We start from the raw sequence: 23,581 nt of genomic DNA on the forward strand, positions 1-23,581 counted from the left end.
TATAGATGTCTTTAGATTTTTAGTACTTTATTTCGAATTCTATTCTCTACTAGTCAGACAGAATATACGTACATTATGTATGTCATTTCATATACATCAATGAACATTGCCTTTCTTTTTGATAAGGTATCGCATAAACTGTTTTCACCTTTATATTGCAATACAAGTATACGTACATGTAACTTCTTGTATCAGGAAAGAACATTTAAATCAACAGAGCAATAAAGTGCAAATAAATATATCTTCAATAAAAAGGCACTGTCGTCAATATTACATGTACAGAAATAAACTGGATTCGTAAAACAGCGATGTTCAGTTATGGCAGTTCTTTGTGAAGGTTGAGGTTTCACAAATGTAGGTCATACTTCAAGGTAAAAGTCAAAATATCAAAAATTTGGTGCCAAAAGACTTGTACCAAAAAAAAAAATACTTGAGAACTATGAAATACTTCAGAGCAACTTACCATAAACTAGTGCTAATTGTAACGGGAACCGTTACAGATATTCCCCAAACGCTCCCCAACTCCCTTTCGGTGCCATATCCCCTGTAAGCTTCATTAAATAAGACAAACTCTCTGCATTTTTGACTTTAACAATGTTTTCCCAGAAGGATATCAATTATATTCAATTCTTATCATTGCACCAAAGCGCATGTGAATGCATGTGCATTATGACCATATTATCTTGTCTACACTATTTATATATTTCAATATACTATACATTAGAGCATTCAGTCCAAAAGTAATAAAAATCACTCATTCAAGAGTATTTTTAAATATACTCATTTCAAATGCACGCACGTGCGTGCACGTGCATTATGATAATACCTTCTTGTAGGAGTCCATTACATCTATCTATGTTCTAAAACCCATTCTGTTTGGTTGAAAAACAAGGGAGTTATAGCCATTTAAAGTTTCAGCCAATCAGATTTCAGCACACGTGCATGCGCGTAATTTTATGATTTTTTTAAATATCATTTTGTAGGATATACTAATGCATGACTATATTTTAAATTTCAAAGAATTTCGTCAAAAAACAAAGGATAAATAGTTATTTAAAGTTTCAGCCAATCAGATTGCAGCACACGTGCATGCGCGTGATTTCATGATTTTTAGTCTATATCATTTTGTAGAATATCGTAATACATGCCTATATTTTAAATTTCAAAGAATTTCGTCAAAAAACAAAGGAGATATTGCCATTTAAAGTTTCAGCCAATCAGCTTGCAGCACGCACACATGCGCATGCTTTCATGAAAATTCTTATATATCTTGCAGTAGATCTTCATAATGTAGGACTATGTTCAAAATTTCAAAGGATTATGACAAGAAACAAGAAAGATATTGAGAATTTAATTTCAGCCAATCAGAGCAAAGCGCACGTGCATGCGCGTGAGATCTTGCTATTTTGACCATGCTATCTTGTCTATACTACTAATGTATCCTTACATTATGAGTTTCAAAAAAAATCATCAAAAAATAGAAAAGTTACGACAATATCCATTATATTGGTAATTTCACATGTTGCACGTGCGCGCTCTTGCAAGCACGTGCGCGCAAAATGACCTTTGTTTGGCAACTCTACATAACATGCCTACTGACCCTAAAAAGGTTTCATCTTAGTCGGATGTGTAATTTACAAGATCACTCGTGGACAAAATTTTCCCAGGAAGAAGAAAAATAATAATAATAATAATAATAATAATAATAATAATAATAATAAGAAACAGAGTAAAAACAATATGTTCCCCAACTTCGTTTGGGGAACATAACTATGGCCACAGTAAGTTTTTGAAAAGGAGGTTAAACTCCGTGGTCAATAGCAGAGGGTAAAAAGTTGGTAGTTGAGGAAAGAGCTTATCACATGGAATACATGTACACATGTAAAATATTAAAGCCCTAACACCTATTATTCAAAATTTATTACATATAGTGTTAAAGTTTTTCAAAAGTAATGATATTGCAAGGTCAATGTCAAAATTCTTGGTAACAAAGGGAAGCCCTTGTCACAACTATTACATACAATGTACATGAAATATGAACGCCTTAGCAACAACCGTTCAAAAGTTTTGACCAAGGTTAAATTTCTTCAAAAGTAGGCCAAACTCCAAGATCAAGTTCAAAGGATCAAAATTGTTGATAACCAAGGGAAGGTTTAGTACAAGAAATACACTTGTGAAAAGCAAAAACATTATCGTCAACCAATCAAAATTTTGAAAAAAGTGGGTCAAACAACAAGGCCAAGAGGTCAAATGTGTTAGTATCCAAAGAAATGCCAGGTCAAATATAAGATATGAAATCCATAGCACAAAAGCAATGACAAGAGGTCCATGGGCCACATCACTCACCTGAATAGCTATGACCATTCTGTTTTTTACCAGATTCCCCATTGTAATACCTTTTGTGATCCCACCCTATACCCCACGGGTCATAATTTGGACAATTTAAAATCTACACTACCCACCATGCTTTCGCATAATTTTGAACTTTTCTGGCCCAGTAGTTCCCAAGAAGAAGATTTTTAAAGATTTTTCCTATATATGTCAACGTAAAACTTGGGTTGCCTGTTGTGGTCCCGCCCTACCCCCAGGGGTCATGATTTGGACAATTTAGAATCAACACTATGCAAGGAAGCTTTCACATAAATTTCAGCTTTTCTGGCCCTGTGGTTCTTGAGAAGAAGATTTTAAAAGATTTTTCCTATATATTTTAATGTAAAATTTGGGTTCCCTGTTGTGCCCCCCCCCCCCTTTTCCGGGAGTCAGTATTTGAACAATTTAGAATCTACACTACCCCATCATGCTTTCGCATAAGTTTCAGCTTTTCTGGCCAAGAGGTTCTTGGGAAGATTTTTAAAAAAGTTTTTTCCTATATATTTCAATGTAAATATTGTGTTTCCCTACTGTGGCCCCGCCCTAACCCCGGGAGTCATTATTTGAACAATTTAGAATCTACAGTACCCAAGGATGTTTCTACATAAGTTTAAGCTTTTCTGGCCCAGTGGTTCTTGAGAAGATTTTTTAATGACCTCAACGATTTCTGTCTTTTCTTGATTATCTCCCCTTGTAAGGAGACTTGGTCTTTCATTTTAACAGTTTAACCTCCCCTTCACCCAAGGATGCTTTGTATCAGGTTTGGTTAAAATTGGCCCAGTGGTTCTTAAGAAGAAGTCAAAAATGTGAAAAATTATAACAGACGGACGGACAAAATGTGATCAGAAAAGCTCACGAGCCTTTGGTTCAGGTGAGCTATAAAGTTATTATGGCACGCCAAATTCACAAAAATGAGATAAACATAGTTTCACAATTGATAAACTAGGTTTATCGACTGTAAACTATAGTTTACAAACCGTAAACTATAGTTAACGATTCGTTAAGTATAGTTTTCATCTGTAAAACTATATTTAACGGTCGTTAACTATAGTTTACGAATGTTAATCTAAGTTTATCTGGCTGAATAAAGCGTTAACAATAGATTTTGTTGATAAACATAGATTCACGTTTGTAAACTATAGTTTACAATCGTAAACTATAGTTAAGAGTTGTTAATCATAGTTTCACAAATCGTGAAACTATATTTATCAGATCGTTAACTATAGTTAACGGTTTGTAAACTATAGTTTACAAATCGTGAAACTGTATTTATCAGATAATCTATGTTTTGCAATCGCAAATGATTGTTTTCGGTGTTAAGTATAGTTTACGGTTGTGAAACATTGATTATCGCGTTAACTATGGTTTACAGATGTGAAATGTAGATTAACGTTGTTAACTATAGTTTACAGTCCGTAAACTATAGTTTACAACCGATAAACCTAGTTTATCGATTGTGAAACTATGATTATCTCATTTTTGTGAATTTGGCGTGCCATAAGTTATGGCCAATGTTACTTTTGTGCAGAAAAACAGAGTAAAACTAATTGCTCCCTAATCGGGACAAACAAGGAATATCGGTAATAATTCCATTTTTAAAATAGAAATTAAAATTTTCACCAAATTTTGGAACATACATGTACATTGTATGTGCCTTTTTTGTCACGTCGTCTTTTGCATGAAATGTCTATGTGGCAGGTGGTTGGCTGGAGGAGATTGTCATGATTTGAACAAACTAAAATTGCCTGTATTGCTTGAGGATACATCCATATCAATATAACTAGTCACGGCCTCGTTGTTTTTGATATTTTTTCCTTTTATTCTTATGATATACTTTGATCTCCCCCTTCCTGTCATGATTTGAACAAACTTGAAATTACACTACATGAGGATGCTTCATTATCAAAATATGGTTAATCATGGCTTTGCCCTTGAAACGATTTTTAAAGATTGGTTTTTGATTTTTCCCCATGTTTTGATGGTGCTGGGGGGAGTTGGATTTGAATGTAAACTACCCAGGGTGGTGGTTGATCATGATTTTGTGAAGCTTAATAAAACTTACCCCCCCCTCCCCCATTGTGGCCCAACCCTGCCCCTGGGATCAGGATTTAACATGATTATTATACTATGTCTTAAAAAATCTTTACAGAAACAAGTGCATGTGAGGGGAAAGAGAACATTCATCCCCACCCCTCAGTGCTATGAAAATATACATTCTTCAATGTTTGAATCAGAATGTCATCAGTATTTATGCAAACAAGTGGCAAAGTGAGCCATAATTTTTTTTCTTATTTTTATATTTAAACTATTTTGATGCCTAGGTCTTCTTCTAGAAAATATAAAGAAAATCAATCCTGTTAAAGTCTTTATTGTACCACTTTAAAAATGTAAAACAATCAATCATCACCATTGCCTCATTTTATTACTTGCAAAGAGAGACAACTCTTCGTCGGTCCTGCGACATTAAATGTTGTGTCCTACATGTCACCACAAAAGTGTGCATAATATAGACTTCACAATGGATGAATTAGAATAATTTTTGTAATGTAAGTTTATCAACAATAAAAAAATATGTGATTAAAAGGGCACTGTAAAATAGTGTACATATAAAACAATATGGCAGTACAGTTCAAGTATTCAAATCATGCACACATGGCAGATAACTCTTTAATCTATAATTTAACAAAAAGTAAAATCTTGAAATTGTGCAACAATTTTCATTTTATGCCTCTAGGTATGATTCAATGTTCTTTAAAGTTTTGACAAATGGTATTAAAAAATTTGACATTTGTACCTCATAAAATCAATAAATCTTGCACAAACAGCCTTAGTTACCAATTTTTATTGTTGAAATTTGATTTACGGTGTTTTCTTTGAAAAGAAACACTTATACAATGCATTAAAACTTTTAAAGTACTAAATAAGTGTAAAATTCATGCAATTTTCTTTAAAAGCCTGGATATTTATGATTTTTATTCCTAAAATGTATTTCTTGATCAATTATAAATTAAAAAATATTCAGTAGGTAGTTCAATTTTCATAGATTTTCAGAACCTGAGGATCGGATAACCTTAACATTTGTTTTTGTTATTTTCACCTTCAAACAAAACTTTTTAATCAATAGTTCATCAGAATTTATATACTTTGAAAGTACAACATAGCAAATGTGGACTTTGTTGAGAATATGTGAAAAATTTCATCAGAGAAATCAAAGCTGTAAACATTATTTACCTCCAAATTTTTTGGGGGAAAAAGATCTAGCTACTAATAAGACAATAATTCTATACAACAATTTGTTAAGTAATAATCTTATAAGTATTAATACAGGATACTGTCAAATATATTTTACGAAGAAATTCACAAGTTCTGGAAATATTTTCTGTTTTATTTGTTAGTAGTAAAAATTCAATTTGTATCATTGCCAAGACTTTTAATAATACAATTGAACACAGATATAAATATCTTAAAAGATGTAAAAATGACTGCCCTAACAAAAATGCAAAATACATGTATGTTAACAATTGCCCCAAAAAAATATCTTCACTTCTTTAGCCAACCAACAAATTCAAAAGACCCACAATATAAAATATGCCATAAAGTAGCCATATATAAATACAGAAAAAATTGATTTGATAATAATGATGTCCAAAATTCAAAGAGAAAAAATATGATCAGTGTTTTCTAAATTGATTCAAAATTTCATTTAATAACTGACATCAAACTCATTAAAACCCTAGCTGTGAATATACTGTATACTGTGACAACATTACAACAACAAAGTATTTAACAGTGGCATAAGAACATATGTGTAAACGGTGTATATAAAAATCAACATATCCTCAAATGCTTCAGGTGGAAACCAGTGCATTCATAAAATCTCTTATCCACCAGTTTTTCATTCTTTCAGACTACAGAAAAACTATACAAAGGGTGAACAATGTTCTTTATACATTTCTCAACAGAGATCTATTGTTAAAGAAGAGAAAATTCAGTCTCTAAATTTTCACTTTTCAATTCAAATTTTTCTATATACAACAAACCATATATTAGTTCATGTATAACACACACAAAAAAAATTAAAAACAGACAACAAGCCATATAAGGGGAAAAAACATCAACCATCCATCATGGGTTCCAAGTGCCAGACTAAATGAGCTGTAAATTCTAGACGATTTCCTAACTTCTTAAGACATTTTCTACAGGTAAATGGGTCTTCTTCATCTGCGTCATGCAAGGAACTGTGTAGCAGGCTCATGGAATAGTCCTCAAAATAAATACTACAATGTTCACACTTCCATGTCTTCTTCTCTGTCGGAGCCGTTGTTGATGTTGCTGCTGGAGATTCTGCCTGTTTGGGCGCAGTGGTATTAGTTTTGTCCACTGAAACAGCATTGCTATTGATGCCTAGAGTTTTCACGAGACTTTTGAACGTGTTTCTTGGATAAGGGTAGTTCATCTGAAGCTTCTTTCTCACAGCAGCCTTGTAACTAGCAGGGCCTAACTTAATTTTGCTGGGTTCTGCCAGAGTCTGGGAAGTTATTGGCTCAGTATAACTAGTCACTTTTGCCCCTGTCTTGGGATAGACCATAATTTCCGTTACTTTTCTTCCATTCCCTATGCTCTTTGTGCCAGTGCTGAAGTGTATAGCTGTTTCACTTTCATCAACAGTAGGTTTCTTCTCCACTTCTTCGGATTCTGAGTCATTTTGCCACATATCTTTGACGAACTTTGAATCGGAGGAGTGCACTGCAATCCCAGAATTCTGAAATCCATCGGAATTTCCTTGTGCAGTGCTATCTTCATAATCATCCATTGGTTCACTTTTGATGAACTTTTCCATTAGTTCTGGGGATATGTACATTGTACCATCAGTATCAATGGTGTCTGCATCATTTAAAATCTTATCCGCAGACTCCTCATCATTTCCATTTGTGTAATCCAGTTTACGACTGGCCTTTGACAAGGAGCTGCTTTTTCCGTCATTGGACTCATCCTCCATGTCTTCGTCCATATCACTTATCATGGCTGCCGACACACTAAATTTTGCCAAACCAATAACCATTAAGTTCTCACAGTCCACAACCTTATTAGCATTATTTTGTTGAATCAGCATTGCACCTTCAATGTCGGCTGACTCTGTCACGGTTGGTTGGGCGAGTGTTTCGTGGCTTATCTTGTGAGACTTGAGCTTTTCGGCATTGTCAAAAGCTTCTCCACACTTGTCACAGGTAAAGATCTGATTTATACTGTGAGTTACTTGAAGATGACTAAAAAGTGCCTGACGGGTGTTAAACTTCATGCTGCAAATGCGGCAGGTATTTTTCTCCCTTTGTGGCAAGTGCGTTTTTAAGTGTTGTTTGACATGGTCTGACCGTGTAAACCGTCGTCCACAAACATGGCAGGGATAAGGGCGTTCTCCGCTGTGGACTCGAACATGCCTCTGAAGTTTGGAAGGGGTCGAGTACGTCTTCCCACAAACGAAACAAGAGTGATTTGAGACTCTCCCTGGCTTGGTATGCGATACAATGTGCTTTTTCATATCTTCAGCTGAATCGAACTGCCGAGCACAATATCGACACATGTATCGGGTGACAACTTTTAAACTTCCCTCTACCGCATCACTGGGAGTAACATCAGTCTTAGACACAATGCAGTGGAATGCATTTTCAATCTCTTCACTGGATGGAGCCTTGGAGAAGTGTGAACCGCTATCTTCTGATTCTGGTGGGGGAGAGGGGGGTTCTATTTTGGGGGTGATTTGGACAGAGAGGACAGGTTCGGTTTCCATTGTGAAATACCTTGAGGACATTAAGGAAATGTATTATCTACAACAAAAAAGGATTAAATAAGTAAAATTCAATTAAAAAATAATATGAATGAACATTATGATTGTTTTCATGCTTGCTACTTTCTGTTTGATGAAGTTTTAAAAGTAAGATGTTATAATTTTTCTATTGGTTGTGGGAGAAAAATGAAAAAGAAAAAATCTGCAACTGAATAAAATTTCACATTTAAAAATTTAAAATTTTGAACCGATTTGGCATTCTATAGCTTCAATTTATAATAAAACTCGGTTTTATTCGTATTGATTTTTCTTTCAGACCCCCTAAGGTACCTCAAACAGCGAATTTCTTGTTCATCTCCTGGATTTGTGTTTACATTCCGTTAAAATTAAAGAATTTATACGTCAAACAATTTAGGCTTGGACTCTCGCGATCGTAGTGAGTGTATTTTACAACATCGACTGATCGTTATATCTTGCTTTTCTGATTTCATTCACCCAGAGGACCCATTTATCGCAGCGCCATCTAACATACAATGAATTTGTAAACACGACCTAATTTTGAGAAAATCCCTCCAAAACGCACGTGGAACTGTGTTTCGAAATTTACACCGAATACCGACTCAAATACGCCTCTTTTGTTTTCTATTTCAATTAGTAGGTTTAACTATAACTTGTATTTTTTTAAGGGATTTTAGTTAGCTCCTTTAGAGGCCCCTCGTTCCCCAATAAGTATTCCAATGGCGGCGAAGGGACATACACAGAACATTATTAAATCCCTTGATGTTTTATGGTATATTTTTAATTATTCACTTTCAGTCGGTTTAAAACAACGCAGCAAAATTAATGTCACTTACCTAGATAATCTGAGAAGGCAGACAAAGTTGAAAATCCATAGTTTTGAAACAAAGGGGTCAACCTCGCCATGCAAACAGCCTTCGCCTAGGGAAATTATTTCCGCTGAAATGCAAAGGAGTAAAGGGCAATAACTCTAATTTATTTACAGATAAAAAACTATAAACCATTCATCAAATCTTACGGCAATCATTCCAGTTATTTAAAAATAAAACTAAAATGTTAAATTTTAGTTACAAATTAAAAGAAATAACAGACAAAAAAGTAAAATGTTTTTTTATTCATTATTTATCGACACTTTGACAAATAACGTGTGAAAAAATATTCTAAAATATAAAAATATTGATAGGTTCTACAAGGTAATCGGTTCCGCATTCTTCAAAAGGCGAAAAAAGAAACTCCAACAATCAGAAAATCTCTTGCAAACAGTAACCATGGTAACATAAGTAAGTCCCCTCGATTAAAGTCATGGTGCTCAGTATTATTTTTAATGTAGAAAGCAGAGAACAAATTCTCTAGCTCTTTATCGAAAGTTTTCAAAATTATTATAATTTTTTTTCAGAAATCATAAAGTTTTCAGTTCCATGAAAGGGGAAGTTATTTTGGAAGTAAGATTAAACTGCAGAAATTTGAAAAGACACTTCAACACATAAATTTTTATAACATTTAATTATGCGTCTTAAATTACATGTAGTTTTTAAAAATTTAAAATACAAGTTATATTTAGAGTACGAGTTTCCTACTGTATCAGAGATACAGGGCGGGGCTTGAGGCGAGAGCGATAGCTCGAGCCGGGCCCCGCCCTGTATCTCTGATACAGTAGGAAACGAGTATTCTAAATGACTTGTGACATGACCTTTCTAATGACCTCACCAATTTACATTCATATTTGGGTACGTATCTCTCAACCAATCGGATGATTTTAGCAGAAAATTGATTTAGTATCCCATTTTAAGCATTCGCAAGTGAAATGCCGAGAGAGGTGGACATGCAGGTATTTATCATTTCAAAATAATTATTTAGGGGATGCATTATATAATTTGTTTTCCAAAAAAATAAATTTAAATTTGATTGCGTAGGTTTTTTTTCTCTATTCAGCTGTTGCCGACTTTGTTTTTTAAATTTAAGCTACGATTTAATCCAAAACATTTAAATATAAAAGAATCATGTGGGAATGTTTTTGAAACAAAAATACTTCTGCGAAACTGTATTCTGAGAAAAAAGTCCGACAATGTCCTACACCTGTCGTATTATTTAAAAAATGAAATAAACAGATGAAATGAAAGCGAGGGGGGGGGGGGTATTTTACCTTCATGTTTTTAATAAAATGTAGAGTAACCAAAGGGGATCCCAGCACTCACTGGTACCCCCACTCAACCTTCCTGTGAGTTTTTGTTTTCTTTTTCGCTTTCGTATATGATTTTTGCTAAACTTGTATACATACGCTTATCAATTTATCAACAAGAAACGATAACACTACATAGTGTCTTGGTTGGCTATAAATCTACCCCCCTCACCGTGTATAATATACGAGTTTCCATTTATTTTTTATTGGGGGGGGGGGGCGTAGTAATCATTTGTGAACTGTCCCACTCCCTCCTTTCTAAAATTTTTGAATTCGACACTAATAACTACGTTGTAAAATTTTATTCTTAATTCACCTCAAATTTTGAGTAAATACTTACAGTGCTTTCATGGAAATTGAACGATTCTTGTGTCTGAATATGGATACAGCTTTCCGTCATGGCTAAAAATAAACCGTACTGTATCGTTGATATTTTGCAGATACAGTACAGTTTCTGCTCATTTGCATAAGAAACGCCCACAAAAAGTGTTCTGTATCGCAGTTACAGTACGCTTGACTTCAAAGGAAAACTCGCCGGGTCATGTCACAATCGGAGAAACATCTATTAAAATAATGTTCCTTTTTTGTTTCAATGGCCAAAAAAAAGTCAACAAATTGTTCAATCGATTACATCGTACCATAAAATAAATAAATAAATTTAGTTTCACCAGATGAACAGGGTGTCTTATAATAATTAATTATTACTTCAAAAGAATTGGTTGGGGAACAATATTCATACATGTACTTTGTATGTTTCAATGGAACCGGTTTGCGATTTGAAAAAAAAAGTTGAATGTACAACTAGACTTGTGATCATAATTTCAATGAATATTTCGAATTCATTATAAAAGCACATGTGAGGAAAATTATAACGTTAGAAGACAAGTGTATATGGATGCCGTTTTAATATTTTTGAGGTATTTTCTGATATCAAAAAAAAAAAAAAATTCTTGAAATCAATAATTCGAATTCTTGATATCAAAAATTAGATTTTTTGATATCAGAAAATCATTTTCTGATCTGAGAAATTCGAATTCTTGATACCACAAAATATGAGGCGCAGTTTTAATATTTTTGAGGTATTTTTTGATATCAAAAAAGAAATTATTGATATCAATTACTCGAATTCTTGATATAAAACAATATTTTTTGATATCAAAAAATAATTATTGATATTAAAAAATAGATTTTTTGATATCAGAAATTTATGAGGCGCCGTTTCAATATTTTTGAGGTATTTTCTGATATCAAAAAAAAAATTATTGATATCCATAATTCGAATTCTTCATATCAAAAAATATTTTTTGATTTCAAAAAATAGAATTTTTGATGTCAGAAAATCATTTTCTGATATCAAAACTTCGAATTCTTGATATCCAAAAATATTATTTATTTTCTGATATCAAAAAATCGATTTTGTGATATCAGAAAAAGATTTTTGATATCAAGAAATAGAATTTTTGATATCAGAAAATCATTTTCTGATATCAAAAAAGAATCAAGAAATCAATTTTTTGATATCAAGAATTCAAATTCATGATATCATAAAATATATTATGGAATGTCATATACGACAGCCAACTGCTTACTGCCAACTGCTGACTGCTTACTGCCAACTGCCATACATTTTATATTTGTATTGATATTCATATGAATTTTCACAAAAAAGGGAAAAAAAGGCACGGATCCAGGACATTTTTTCCAAGAGGGTCACCCTGGTAAAATTGAATTGAATAAAATGACCAATATGTTTTATCTTATGTAATATTCAATATATGCGGTTGATAAAGTACATTGTTTATTTTTTTTTAATTTGTTTTCCTATTTGAAATAGGTAATAAAATGACTATTTTCTGCTTTTAATCTTTAAAGAAGCCCCCCCTCCCCCGGAGACAACAAAACCTTTGAAGAGAGAATAATAATAAAAAAGATTTGCCGTTTCGCAGAGAAAGATGTTTTGAAAATAAATTTCCGTTTTCCATTATATTCTATAGTTAAAAATTTCCTCAAATTAAAGAATGCTGTCACCCATTCTCAATATAAGGGCACAAATGCCTCTCTGATTTTTTTAAAAATGAAGTTCAAGATAACAATTTTTCTATCAAATAACTTTGAAAGAAAGTATTTGAAGATTTTATTTCCAGATTTTTTTCATCAAATTATAATACATGGAATAATGACAAGACGATAAAGTAGAGGATGATTTTATTCAGAAATGTAGCTTGAAATGTACGTTACTCTTTCTTCAATGTCCAAAAAAATATGTAAAAAAAAATGTAGTCATTAAAATCACAATTGGAATATCTCATCTTAACACCAGCACATCCTACCAACTCTGTCAGCAACATATTTTCGCGGCATACGAACGTGCGTTTGATTTTTCCTTTCAAAAAACAAAGGTTACTTTTTGATCCAGATGTATAAAAACATTTTTTAAATATATGCTTTAAATTCTTCTCTCTGTTTTGTTTAGAGCGATCAATTTGGAATCTTGTCATTTTCTATAGATACTGGAACCTAACATGTACATGTAGTAAAATTCTATTTTGTAGTTACTGTCTTTTTTAACATATATCCATGCCGATTTAGAAAACTATGTAAATGTAACGTACATTTCAAGATATATTTCTGTTTAATAAAAAGCTTAAAATTCATCTAAAATTCATTTAAAAATTCATCGTTTTGTTTCAGTTTATTCCAAAAAAGATTCTCTATGTAATCACATTGTGTTATATGTCATAATCACCACTATAAAGACACGATTGCCTCAGAATATGAGTAGGTAACGTACATTTCAAGCTTGTAATAATATGTAAATTAGTAATAAGAAAATATTGAAAAAAAAAGCAATTATTGACATAAAAATCATATCAATGAAGCGTTTTAAGGCAGTAATATAAGAAATCATAATGTAACAAACGAGGTTATTGTCATCAACTACATGAATGTCACGTCACTTCGGTAACGTTCATTACACATATTATTGAGGAGTCCCCATCCACCTCAGTTCATTACCATTCTTTTGTGCTGTTTCGCTGAAATTGACACCGGTCGTAGCCAAGTTACTTCTAACTGTGTGCAAGGGTACAGACAAAAACAAATATAAGAGTCAGATGTATTTTGCTATGATCTAACAAATGTTCGTGTTTGGTCATTGAAACTTAACATAAATCTATTCCGAATATATCCATCGACAGTCTTGTTAACAATTTCATTTAGTATGTTGCAACATCGTTTTTCAAAACACAAACATACGTGCTTTTCAGCAGATCTGGAAAAATATAACCCAAAATGCAATGATTCAAACAAAACTGAGTATTCAGTATTTGAAATGTACGTGACCGTCTTGTGTTCTGGGTTTATTTGTTTTGTTTCTTTTTCTTTTTTTTAACCAATTATAAGCCTATGCATACCTTGTTTTAAATTATCAACAACAATTCAATTAGTATTGACGAAAAGTCGCATATGAAAAGTAAACAAACTGCAAAAAGGTTGCCAAAGATGAATCTAAGACACTTAGAAATAAATTTTCTAGCATGTGGTAACAGTTTAAAGCATTTACGAGGATTGGGGGTGCATTTAGATGGATTTATGTGGCCAGTTGTCAAATGGATTGTAACGATAATTTTGTTTCGCTCGTGTAAACGCAATTCATTGACTAAATTAAAAAAAAAATGTCAGTAAGAAATACATAAAATGTACGTTACCATACGTAACGTACATTTCAAATATAAAAATCAATTTTCTTCCACAAGCATACGTTAGACACGCAATATATTGATACTATTTGAACCTGCATATCACAAGAAATGCATCATACAGGTTTCGTATTCAGAAATATATATCAGGTATCAAAATTATATTACATAATAATTGACCTTAATATATTTTTTTCCTCAGCAGAGACGTTTCTTTTCATTAATTTTGGGATTTAGCCGACCTCCAACCTTTGAAAATTTCCTTTGTGTACATATTCGAGTGTGTGAAAGTATTAGAATACATGAAAATTCGTGCGAGATTCACTTAATTCGAATTTCATGGTAACGTACATTTCAGTCACGTACATTTCAAATGATCACTTTTCATGTAAACAATAATTTTTAATTGTGTTAAGCAAAACGTCTTTGCCAGTTTACAGGATACAAGGGGTTGCTTATTCAGAGTCGTCTCATATTTTCTACTTAATATGTATTCTTAATGGAAGAATATAGGTAACGTACATTTCTTTCTTATCTCTACGATTGAAAATGTCTTTCATTCCGTAAACATATTTATAAAAGTTGCTCAAGTTGTTCAATTTCATGTTACATTATCTAAGTAGGAGTAATTAATCCTTTGAAATTTCAAATTTAGCCCATCAATGAATAAAGGAGAACAAAACTATCAGGTGTATAATCTTTGTGTTTGCTTGTAATGTGGTTGAAATAGAATTAAGCGACAGGGACATTGCACAATAAAAATTATTTATTATCACGAAGAAAATGTATTTATTGTTATAAAAAGAAATATATATGATACAAGGTTTAACTTATCAGAAAATTTTTACTTGAGAATCAAAACTATATATTACACAGAGGGGATTCAGAATAATATTTGCCTCGGCGACAGTAACGTACATTTCAAATAGGCTACTATATTTGAATTTGGAACTCCTTAAATACCCTTTCAGATCGATAATTATATGAATTCTTATTCATTGTTATATGACTATTTATAATGTTGATTTAAAAATTACATCAGTGGTATTTCTTTTAAATGAAAATGAGGCGACATTGTTTGAGCCCTTATATTGAGAATGGGTGTTTATATCTCTGTGTGTTATAATGCAGGCACGTAGCATCGTTTTTGAAAGGGGGGGGGGCAACCAGAGAAAATATAACCGTGAATTGGCAATATCCTTGTTCTTACTAAACAAGTTTTGCTGTATATAGAAAAATGAAATGAAGTATTATTGTTATATTATAGATTTATAATGTTCCATTTCAAATCAATAATATATACAGCCAAACTTCATAGTAATCATCTTACTTACCTGAAAAAGTTGACAAGCAAAAAAAAAAAAAAAGGAAAAAAGGAAAGTTCCCCAAACACGAAAATCCTATTTCGGGGGGGGGGGGGGGGTGTAGGTGGCTAACTTTTTTTTAAGGCCAACTACCTTTCACTTACATTTTTTTTCCACACAATACTACATATCCTTGATATCATTATACTATGGTAAGAAGTGGGGGGGGGGGGGGGGCAACCAACCTTTTAATATACATTTTCAATAGTAAAGGTAATGTTGGGAAAAAAAGTGGGGGTGGGGGGGGGGTCAGCCCCCCCCCCCCCCCCCCCCGTTGCTACGTCCCTGTAATGTTTCACATGCATAGATCTGGGAGGGGGCATTTAAAATTTGTACAGTCATACGTTAAATAAACTAAACGAACTACCGGTATAACTGACCTTGGGCCCTCCACTTAGAAAACGCTGATCAAACATTTATATCTCTTTGTTTGTACAAATAAAATATGTTTTACATGCATAGATCTAGAGAGAGGGGTCCGGAACACCCCTCTAAAATTTGTAAAGTTATTTAATTCACAAACTTATACAACTAAAAGTTATTTAATGTATAAAATAAATCAACTAAAGGGGACCTTAGACCCCTCCCCTTCCCCAACCGAAAATGTGGATTCGTGTTAAGTTGATATGAAAAATGTCATACACATGAAGGTATGACAATAAGAACCCCCTCTCCCCGGCCGAAACAAATTTTCACATTTAGGAAAGGACTTTACGTAGTTTTTTCTTGTCAAGAAATTTCTGGTTTGGATTTTTTTTTTATCAGAGTGACCCTCTTGGAAAAAATGTCCTATAGATCCGCGCTTCTTTTTTCAATTTACATATATATCAATATAAAAATAAAATTTATTCAAATATGTGTGGCGTTGGCAGTAAGCAGCTGACAGTTGGCAGTAAGCAGTCAGCAGTTGGCAGTAAGCAGTTGGCTGTCGTATATGACATTCCATATAAAATAGCTTGTATTTTTTGACATCAAGAAATCGAATTCTTGATGTAAAAAAAATCATTTTTTTTATATCTGAAATTCCCTTTTTGATGTCAGAAAATGATTTTTTGATATCAAAAAAATGATTTGTATTTTCTGATGTCACAAAATCAATTTTTTGATATCAGAAAATAAGAACCAAGTAAAATTACGATAGACTTAATGAATGCTCCCCGTGATGAATATTCAGCTTCCCGCCACACAAATTTGTTGCGAACTTTGGGTTCTAATAAGTTTAAGACATGTCTGGATGTTAGGATGCCGTCGTTTTTTTTTTTTTTTTTTTTTTTTTTTTGCACTATTAACTATATTTTTAATCAAAATTTATGGATAGCTCAGACTTCACCTTGAAGAATGAACTTCTGCGACCACACAACGAGTACTTGCTGGTCAGCTGTGATGTAACATCACTTTACACAAAATCGAGAAGCTAATGGCTGCTGTTGATAGGGGTCAGTGGCGGATCCAGAAGGGGGGTTGCAACCCCCCTCCCCCACTGTATTTGTAGAAAAGAAAGAGAAAGAAGAAAGGCCCAAATTTTGTTGTGTTTTTACTTTAGAAAATGATCAGTGAAATGCTAATGTTGTTATATATAAAGAAATTCGGTTGTGAAAACAAAATGAAACCCACCCCCTTTATACAAATTAGGATTTTCGGGTTCGGAGAATTAATTTCCTTTCTTTTTCAAAAACTTTCAGGTAATCCATACAAGTACTTTTTCCAAGGTTGGTCAACATCCCACTTTTAAAAAAAACTATACTCCACCCTACTGAATTATTTACTACATGTATGTGTAAAACATACGTTATAATAATTCTTTTCCCTTCACCCCCCCCCCCTTTGAAAATTTTTTTCACCCCCCATCCTTTGAAAATATTTCTAGATCCGCCCCTGGGGGTAACAGAGGAATTCTAAGTCTAAGCCCGACCTTCAGCACACCTAGATTATTTACTCAGATTAATCCCAAATTGAAAAGAAATGTATTTGAATTCCATGCAAATAAAAATGACTAAAAAATATCGAAAACACTTATTGAATTCTTTCATTAGAAAAAATATTCTTAAAATCTGAATCCAGAAAACATTAGTAGAAAGCAAATCTGGCACTGAAGCTCGAGATTTTCTACAGTTCAAGGGGGTATTCATTATTCATGTGAAGATTCTTCGCCATTTTATTTTATTTTCTAATATCAAAAAATACATGTATAATTTTGTGATATCAAGAAATCAATTTGAATTTTTGATATCAAAAAATCATTTTCTGATATCAGAAAATCAATTTTTTGATATCAGAAAATGATTTCTTGATATCAGAAATTCGAATTTTTGATATCAAAAAATGACATATTATTTTATATCAAGAATTCGAAATTTTTGATATCAAAAATTATATTTTTTGATATGAAATCCCTTTAAAATTTTGATATCAGAAAATGATTTCTTGATATCAGAAATTCGAATTCTTGATATCAAAACATAATTTTCTGATATCAAAAAATCGAATTTCTGATATTACAAAATGATTTTTTGGTATCAGAAAAAACATTAAAAATATTAAAACGGCGCCTCATAATTTCTAATATCAAGAAATCATTTTCTGATATCTAAAAATCGATTTTCTGATATCAGAAAATGATTTCTTGATACCTGAAATTCAAATTGATTTCTTGATATCACAAAAATATTTTTTTGATATCAGAAAATAAAATAAAATAGCGAAGAATCTTCATACAAATAAAACCTATAAATAATGAATACCTCCTTGATCTGTAGAAAATTCCGAACTTCGGTGCCATATTTGCTTTCTACTAAAATTTGTTGATTTCAGATTATAAGATTATTTTTTTTTAATGAAAGAATTTAATAAGTGTTCTCGATATTTTTGGTCATATTTATTTGCATGGAATTCAAATATATTACTTTTTGGGATAAATCTGAGTAAATAATCTAGGTGCGCTGTGTCGGGCTTAGACTGAAAATTTCTTTGTAACCCCTATGAACAGCAGCCATTAGCTTCTCCAATTGCATATTTGTGTAAAGTGAGGTTACATCACAGCTGACCAGCAAGTACTCGTTGTGTGAAATTCATTCTTCAAGGTGAAGTCTAAGTTATCCATAAACAGTTTGTGCTCAAGATATGTGTGCACAATAAATGATTAAAAATATAGTCAATAGTGATAAAGAACAACGGCATCCTAATATCAAGACATGTCTTAAACTTATTAGAGCCCTGATTGAATCTTGTTTATTTTCTGATCTCAAAAAAATTTTCATATCAAGAATTCGAATTATTAATATCAATAATTTCTTTTTTTTATATCAGAAAATACCTAAAAAATATTAAAACAGCGCCTCATAGAAATTCGAATTTTTAATATCAAAAAATCTTGTTTATTTTCTGATATCAAAAAATCGATTTTGTGATATGAGGAAATGATTTTAAGATATCAAGAAATCGAATTTTTGATATCAGAAAATCATTTTCTGATATCGAAAAAGAATCAAGAATTCTTGATATCAAGAAATCATTTTTTTGATATCAAGAATTCAAATTCTTGATTTCATAGATTAACTTGTATTTTCTGACATCAAGAAATCGAATTCTTGATATAAAAAAAAAATTGATATCAGAAATTTGCTTTTTGATATCAGAAAATGATTTTTGATATCAAAAAATGATTTGTATTTTCTGATGTCACAAAATCAATTTTTTGATATCAGAAAATAAGAACCAAGTAAAATATATTTTATGATATCAAGAAATTCTGATATTCTAATTAAATTTCTGATATCAAAAAATCATGTTCTGATATCAGAAAATCAATCTTTAGATATCAGAAAAAGATTTATTGATATCGGAAATTCGAATTTTTGATATCAGAAAATGACATATTTTTTTTATATCAAGAATTCGAATTTTTGATATCAAAAAATACGTTTTTTTGATATTAAAAATACGGTTTTTTTTATATCATAAAATTCCGAAGATTTTTTTGATATCAGAAAATGTATTTTTGATATCAGAAATTCGAATTTTTGATATCAAAAAATCTTGTTTATTTTCTGATATCAAAAATATATTTCTTGATATCAGAAAATGATTTTTCGATATAAAAAATTCGAATTTCTGATATCACAAAATGATTTTTTGATATCAGAAAATACCTTAAAAATATTAAAACTGCGCCCCATAAGTGTAACAGTTTTGTCCCTCCTCTTCATTTATAAATACCGACATATTTTAATTTGAGAAAAATTGCTCTCGAGGAAATAACACTATTTAATTCAACAATACCCCCCCCCCCCCGGAAAATGGGCATCAGGTGTTGGATTTTACCAAAAAAAATCCTCGTATATACTCGTACTAGAGTCATTTTTCTGTGGGCGAAATCCGCCTTCTCTAGACTGAGCCTTTTTCCAGGAGGGTGGGGTCCTATTCTATATAACCAGTTTTTGGACGGGGAGGATTTTATAGAAGAAAGTCTACCTGATCTGAAGACCGGATACTATACGAACAGCTTCGAAATTAATAAATTGAGTGTAACTGAAAAGGTCGCTGAGTACATCATGAAAGATATGGAGATAACGAACAGCATTCAAGCTCAAAAGTCCAATAATTTTCAACAATAAAAATTTGGAGCAGAACAAACACGACCTCCAAACATTAGAGGTGGGATCAGGTGCCGTGGAGGGGTTAGCATCTCCTGACTACCGGTTACACCCGCCATGTGCTCCTTGTCATAATCGGGAAATAACGAAAAATCCATCGTCAATTCAGTGTATAAATAATGGACTAACAATTAGTATGAAACACGTCAGTCAACATTTGACTCAGTGATAAATTGTATTTGCTGACAAGGTCATTGTATCGACCATGGAACTTACGAAACGACTTTGAACGAGACTGCTGATATTCTTGTTTCATCAACTTGTTCGTCAATAACTTACCTCATTTTAGAAATTGTTTATATACGTTCTATCTAACATGCTTTCGTGTATCGGATCAACTGATAGATATAAACTCCATATGCAGGTGACAAAGGTACATTGCTGCATAAGTAAGGGAAGTTGACGATTGAAAAATTTAAGACATCACGTTTATCTTAAAGCTTTGTTGTTAACCAACCATTAACGTTTTTCTGGTAAAAGATCCAAATATGAAACATATGCATGTGTCTAACTATGTGGTATCTTTTATTTCAACCTGACTGGGGATATACTAGTATAGTGTGGACATAAGAATGGAAATAACTATTGTTAATTGACAGTGCGTCAGCGATATATCTGAATGTCGACTCGGAGTTGAAAGTCACATCAAGTGTCTGTTCTGTTTATGTAAAAGATTTTGAACAAATTCTGCTTCATATGAATACAAAAATAGGTCTGATAATTATGGGACGCAATTGGTACCCATCGGAATTCTAATAGATTGTTGCAAGAACTGGTCTCCAAAAACCACATACCGGTAGATATTGTCAATCAGAAACTGGAGCATCTTTTTAATATCAACTTCAGAGTACTTGTGTGTACAATTATGCAGAATTTTTTTTTAACAAAGTAATTTTGCAAATGACCAATGACAAGGTAAGTAAATTTACGAGTTCTCTTTTTATTGAAAAAGCAACTGTCAATGATGTCAGAAGCCTGTACTTTCATCTAAATTATCAAGGGAAATAAAGTTGAAAAGTCGTAAGTTTTCATCATCTTATATCAGTATTTAACATCATAAAATAGTGTAAAAATACTCAGTACTCGTATGTATTTGAAAAGCGGTCTAACGTAATTAAAATATAATTGTTCAAGCAATTTGAAAGTTGTACTACAAGAGATGACTAAAAAATTGTACAGTTCGAAAAAGAACACCTTTGCCGAAATTCATACTATGAATTATGGCAATGTTGACATAATTATAATTTATCTGGAAAGTAGTGAACAGAAATATGCTACCACAGGAAGAAGAAACATTGTTAACCTTTCTCAATTTTTCCCCTTATTTATTTTCATTTCATTGAAAGAATGCATTGATGTAAGAGAGGATAATTATTATTGTCATTTTTTAACCATTTAAGGATTCAGTACTAGTTTTGTATTCCATTTGATGTCCACACTTAGTATTTCGTACAAATATTCATAAGATATTCAATTTCCCTACAAAAAATTAGGGGAAAAAATATAATAGGTTCTAATGATGTTACTTCAAATCTCTTAATTTACTTCTTACCAAAGTATTAAAAAAACAGTGAAAGGAGAAACTTTAAGAGTACTGTACAGAAATATTTCAGAAGTGGTGTCATCATATATGAATATTTTATTTTAAAAAATCCAAGGAACTTTTAGATGATTTAACGAGGCCAAGTCTAATTATTTCTACCCTAGGGATTTCGATAATTTTTCTTTAATTATTTTTTACTGTTATATTTATTGTTTTAAGATTAAAAAGTTGAATGTTTACCACCCCGATTTCTTAGGGGGCCATCTCAAAAGTTGTTAAAATTTACTATTGAACCCTATGGTAATTTGTTAGAATAGCGGCATATTATCACATTTTTAATATATTTTTTGAATTTCTGACCTAGAGATTTTGTTTTCAGTCAAGTATATGAAAATTATTGTAAAAAGTCACCAAATTGTGAAATTTCAAAAAAGTTTACCATCTAGGTTGGTCTAGGTCTTAAGGGACACCGACCCTCAGCCAGGAAGGACAACTCTTTAATTTATAATTTAATTCAAAAAGTCTTTAAATGAAGCTTGAAAATTAAATCTTTTCTTGAAACAATTTTCATTATATGCTTCTCAGTGTGTTTCAAGGTTCTTTGAACTTCCCAGAAAGGTCTAATTAAAAGTAGAAATTTTTATCCCGAAAAAGCATTTTTAGATACCAATGTTTATTAACATGATATGAAATTAGAAGTGATTTATGGAGCTTTGCAAAGAACCTTGAATCACATTGAGAGGCATATAATGAAAATTGTTGCATGAAAATATTTAATTTATTATTATATTATATTAAAATGATGCCCAAGTTTCTGATTGACAATATCTATGTATTTTTTAGAGATCAAGTTTTCTAACAACCTGTTGGAATTTCCACTGGTATTTATTAAGCCCCGTTATTAGCAGACGTATTTTTTTATTCATATGAAGGGGAATTTAATTGTTTAAAAATTCTACATGAAAATTGGGCCCTTGCTGTGGCCTTTTATCCGACGATATTTCAATCATTAATAATTTTGATGTTCATCTACATTGACTTTATATACCGGTATTCCGTTGAAATCGAATTAAAAGGCATTAATTTGTTTAATATTTGGATAATTTACTAGAGTAAAAAAAATAACAGAATATTACTAAAAAACAGGCCAATTTTTTTTAAAGACACAAAGACACATTATCAATGGATCAACATCAGAGGTGGGCATAAGAACCAGAAATATATACAGATTATCTATATATATATATAAATAATATATAGACGACGTATTGTCAATTAAACAATGGTCAAATTTCCATTCTTATGTCGATACGATATATCCCAGTCAGCTTGATATAAAGGATACAACAGAGTCTGACGCATCTGTTTCATATTTGGATAATTTACTAGAAAAAGATGTCAATGGTAATCTAATAACACAGCTTTCTGATAAACGTGATGACTTTTAACTTTTCAATCGTCAACTTCCCTTACTTATGCAGCAATATAGTATATACCCTTAACACCTGCATACAGAGTTTATATAGATCTCAGTTTATTCGATACGCAAGAGCATGCTCTATGTATGTACAATTTCTAAAATGAGGTAAGTTATTGACAAACAAGTTGATGCAACAAGAATATCAGCAGTCTCGTTTAAAGACATCATTTCTTAAGTTCTTTGGTCGATACAGTGATCTTGTCAGCAAATACAATTTATCATTGAGTCAAATGCTGATTGACGTTTTTCATACTAATTGTTAGACCATTATTTACACATTGAATTGACGACGGTTCTCTCCCGTTATTTCCCGATGATAACAAGGAGTACACGGCGGGTGTGACCGGTTGGCAAGGGATGCTCACTTTTCCATGGCACCTGATTCCACCTCTGATGTTTTGGAGGTCCGTGTTTGCTCTGTTCTTATTTTGTATTGTTTATTTGACTTTTGAGCTTGAATACTTTTTATTATCTCCATATATTTCACATTAA

General features: G+C 32.0%; 1 protein-coding gene across 1 annotated transcript; it reads right to left on the reverse strand.

Annotated features, from left to right (window-relative positions):
* Positions 1-5,445: 5,445 nt before the first annotated feature.
* LOC134256027 (sal-like protein 1) lies at positions 5,446-9,112 on the reverse strand. The gene is made up of 2 exons (XM_062738620.1): positions 9,010-9,112; positions 5,446-8,195 (listed from the first exon to the last, which is right to left on the reverse strand). The coding sequence occupies exon 2, from the start codon at positions 8,177-8,179 to the stop codon at positions 6,485-6,487; it is 1,695 nt and encodes a 564-aa protein (XP_062594604.1). The 5' UTR covers positions 8,180-8,195; positions 9,010-9,112; the 3' UTR covers positions 5,446-6,484.
* Between the last annotated feature and the right edge of the window lie 14,469 nt (positions 9,113-23,581).

Source organism: Saccostrea cucullata, unplaced genomic scaffold (genome assembly GCF_032062105.1).
Source record: "Saccostrea cucullata isolate Sc308-1 unplaced genomic scaffold, CSIRO_AGI_Scuc_v1 ctg2327, whole genome shotgun sequence".
Lineage (NCBI taxonomy): Eukaryota > Metazoa > Mollusca > Bivalvia > Ostreida > Ostreidae > Saccostrea > Saccostrea cuccullata.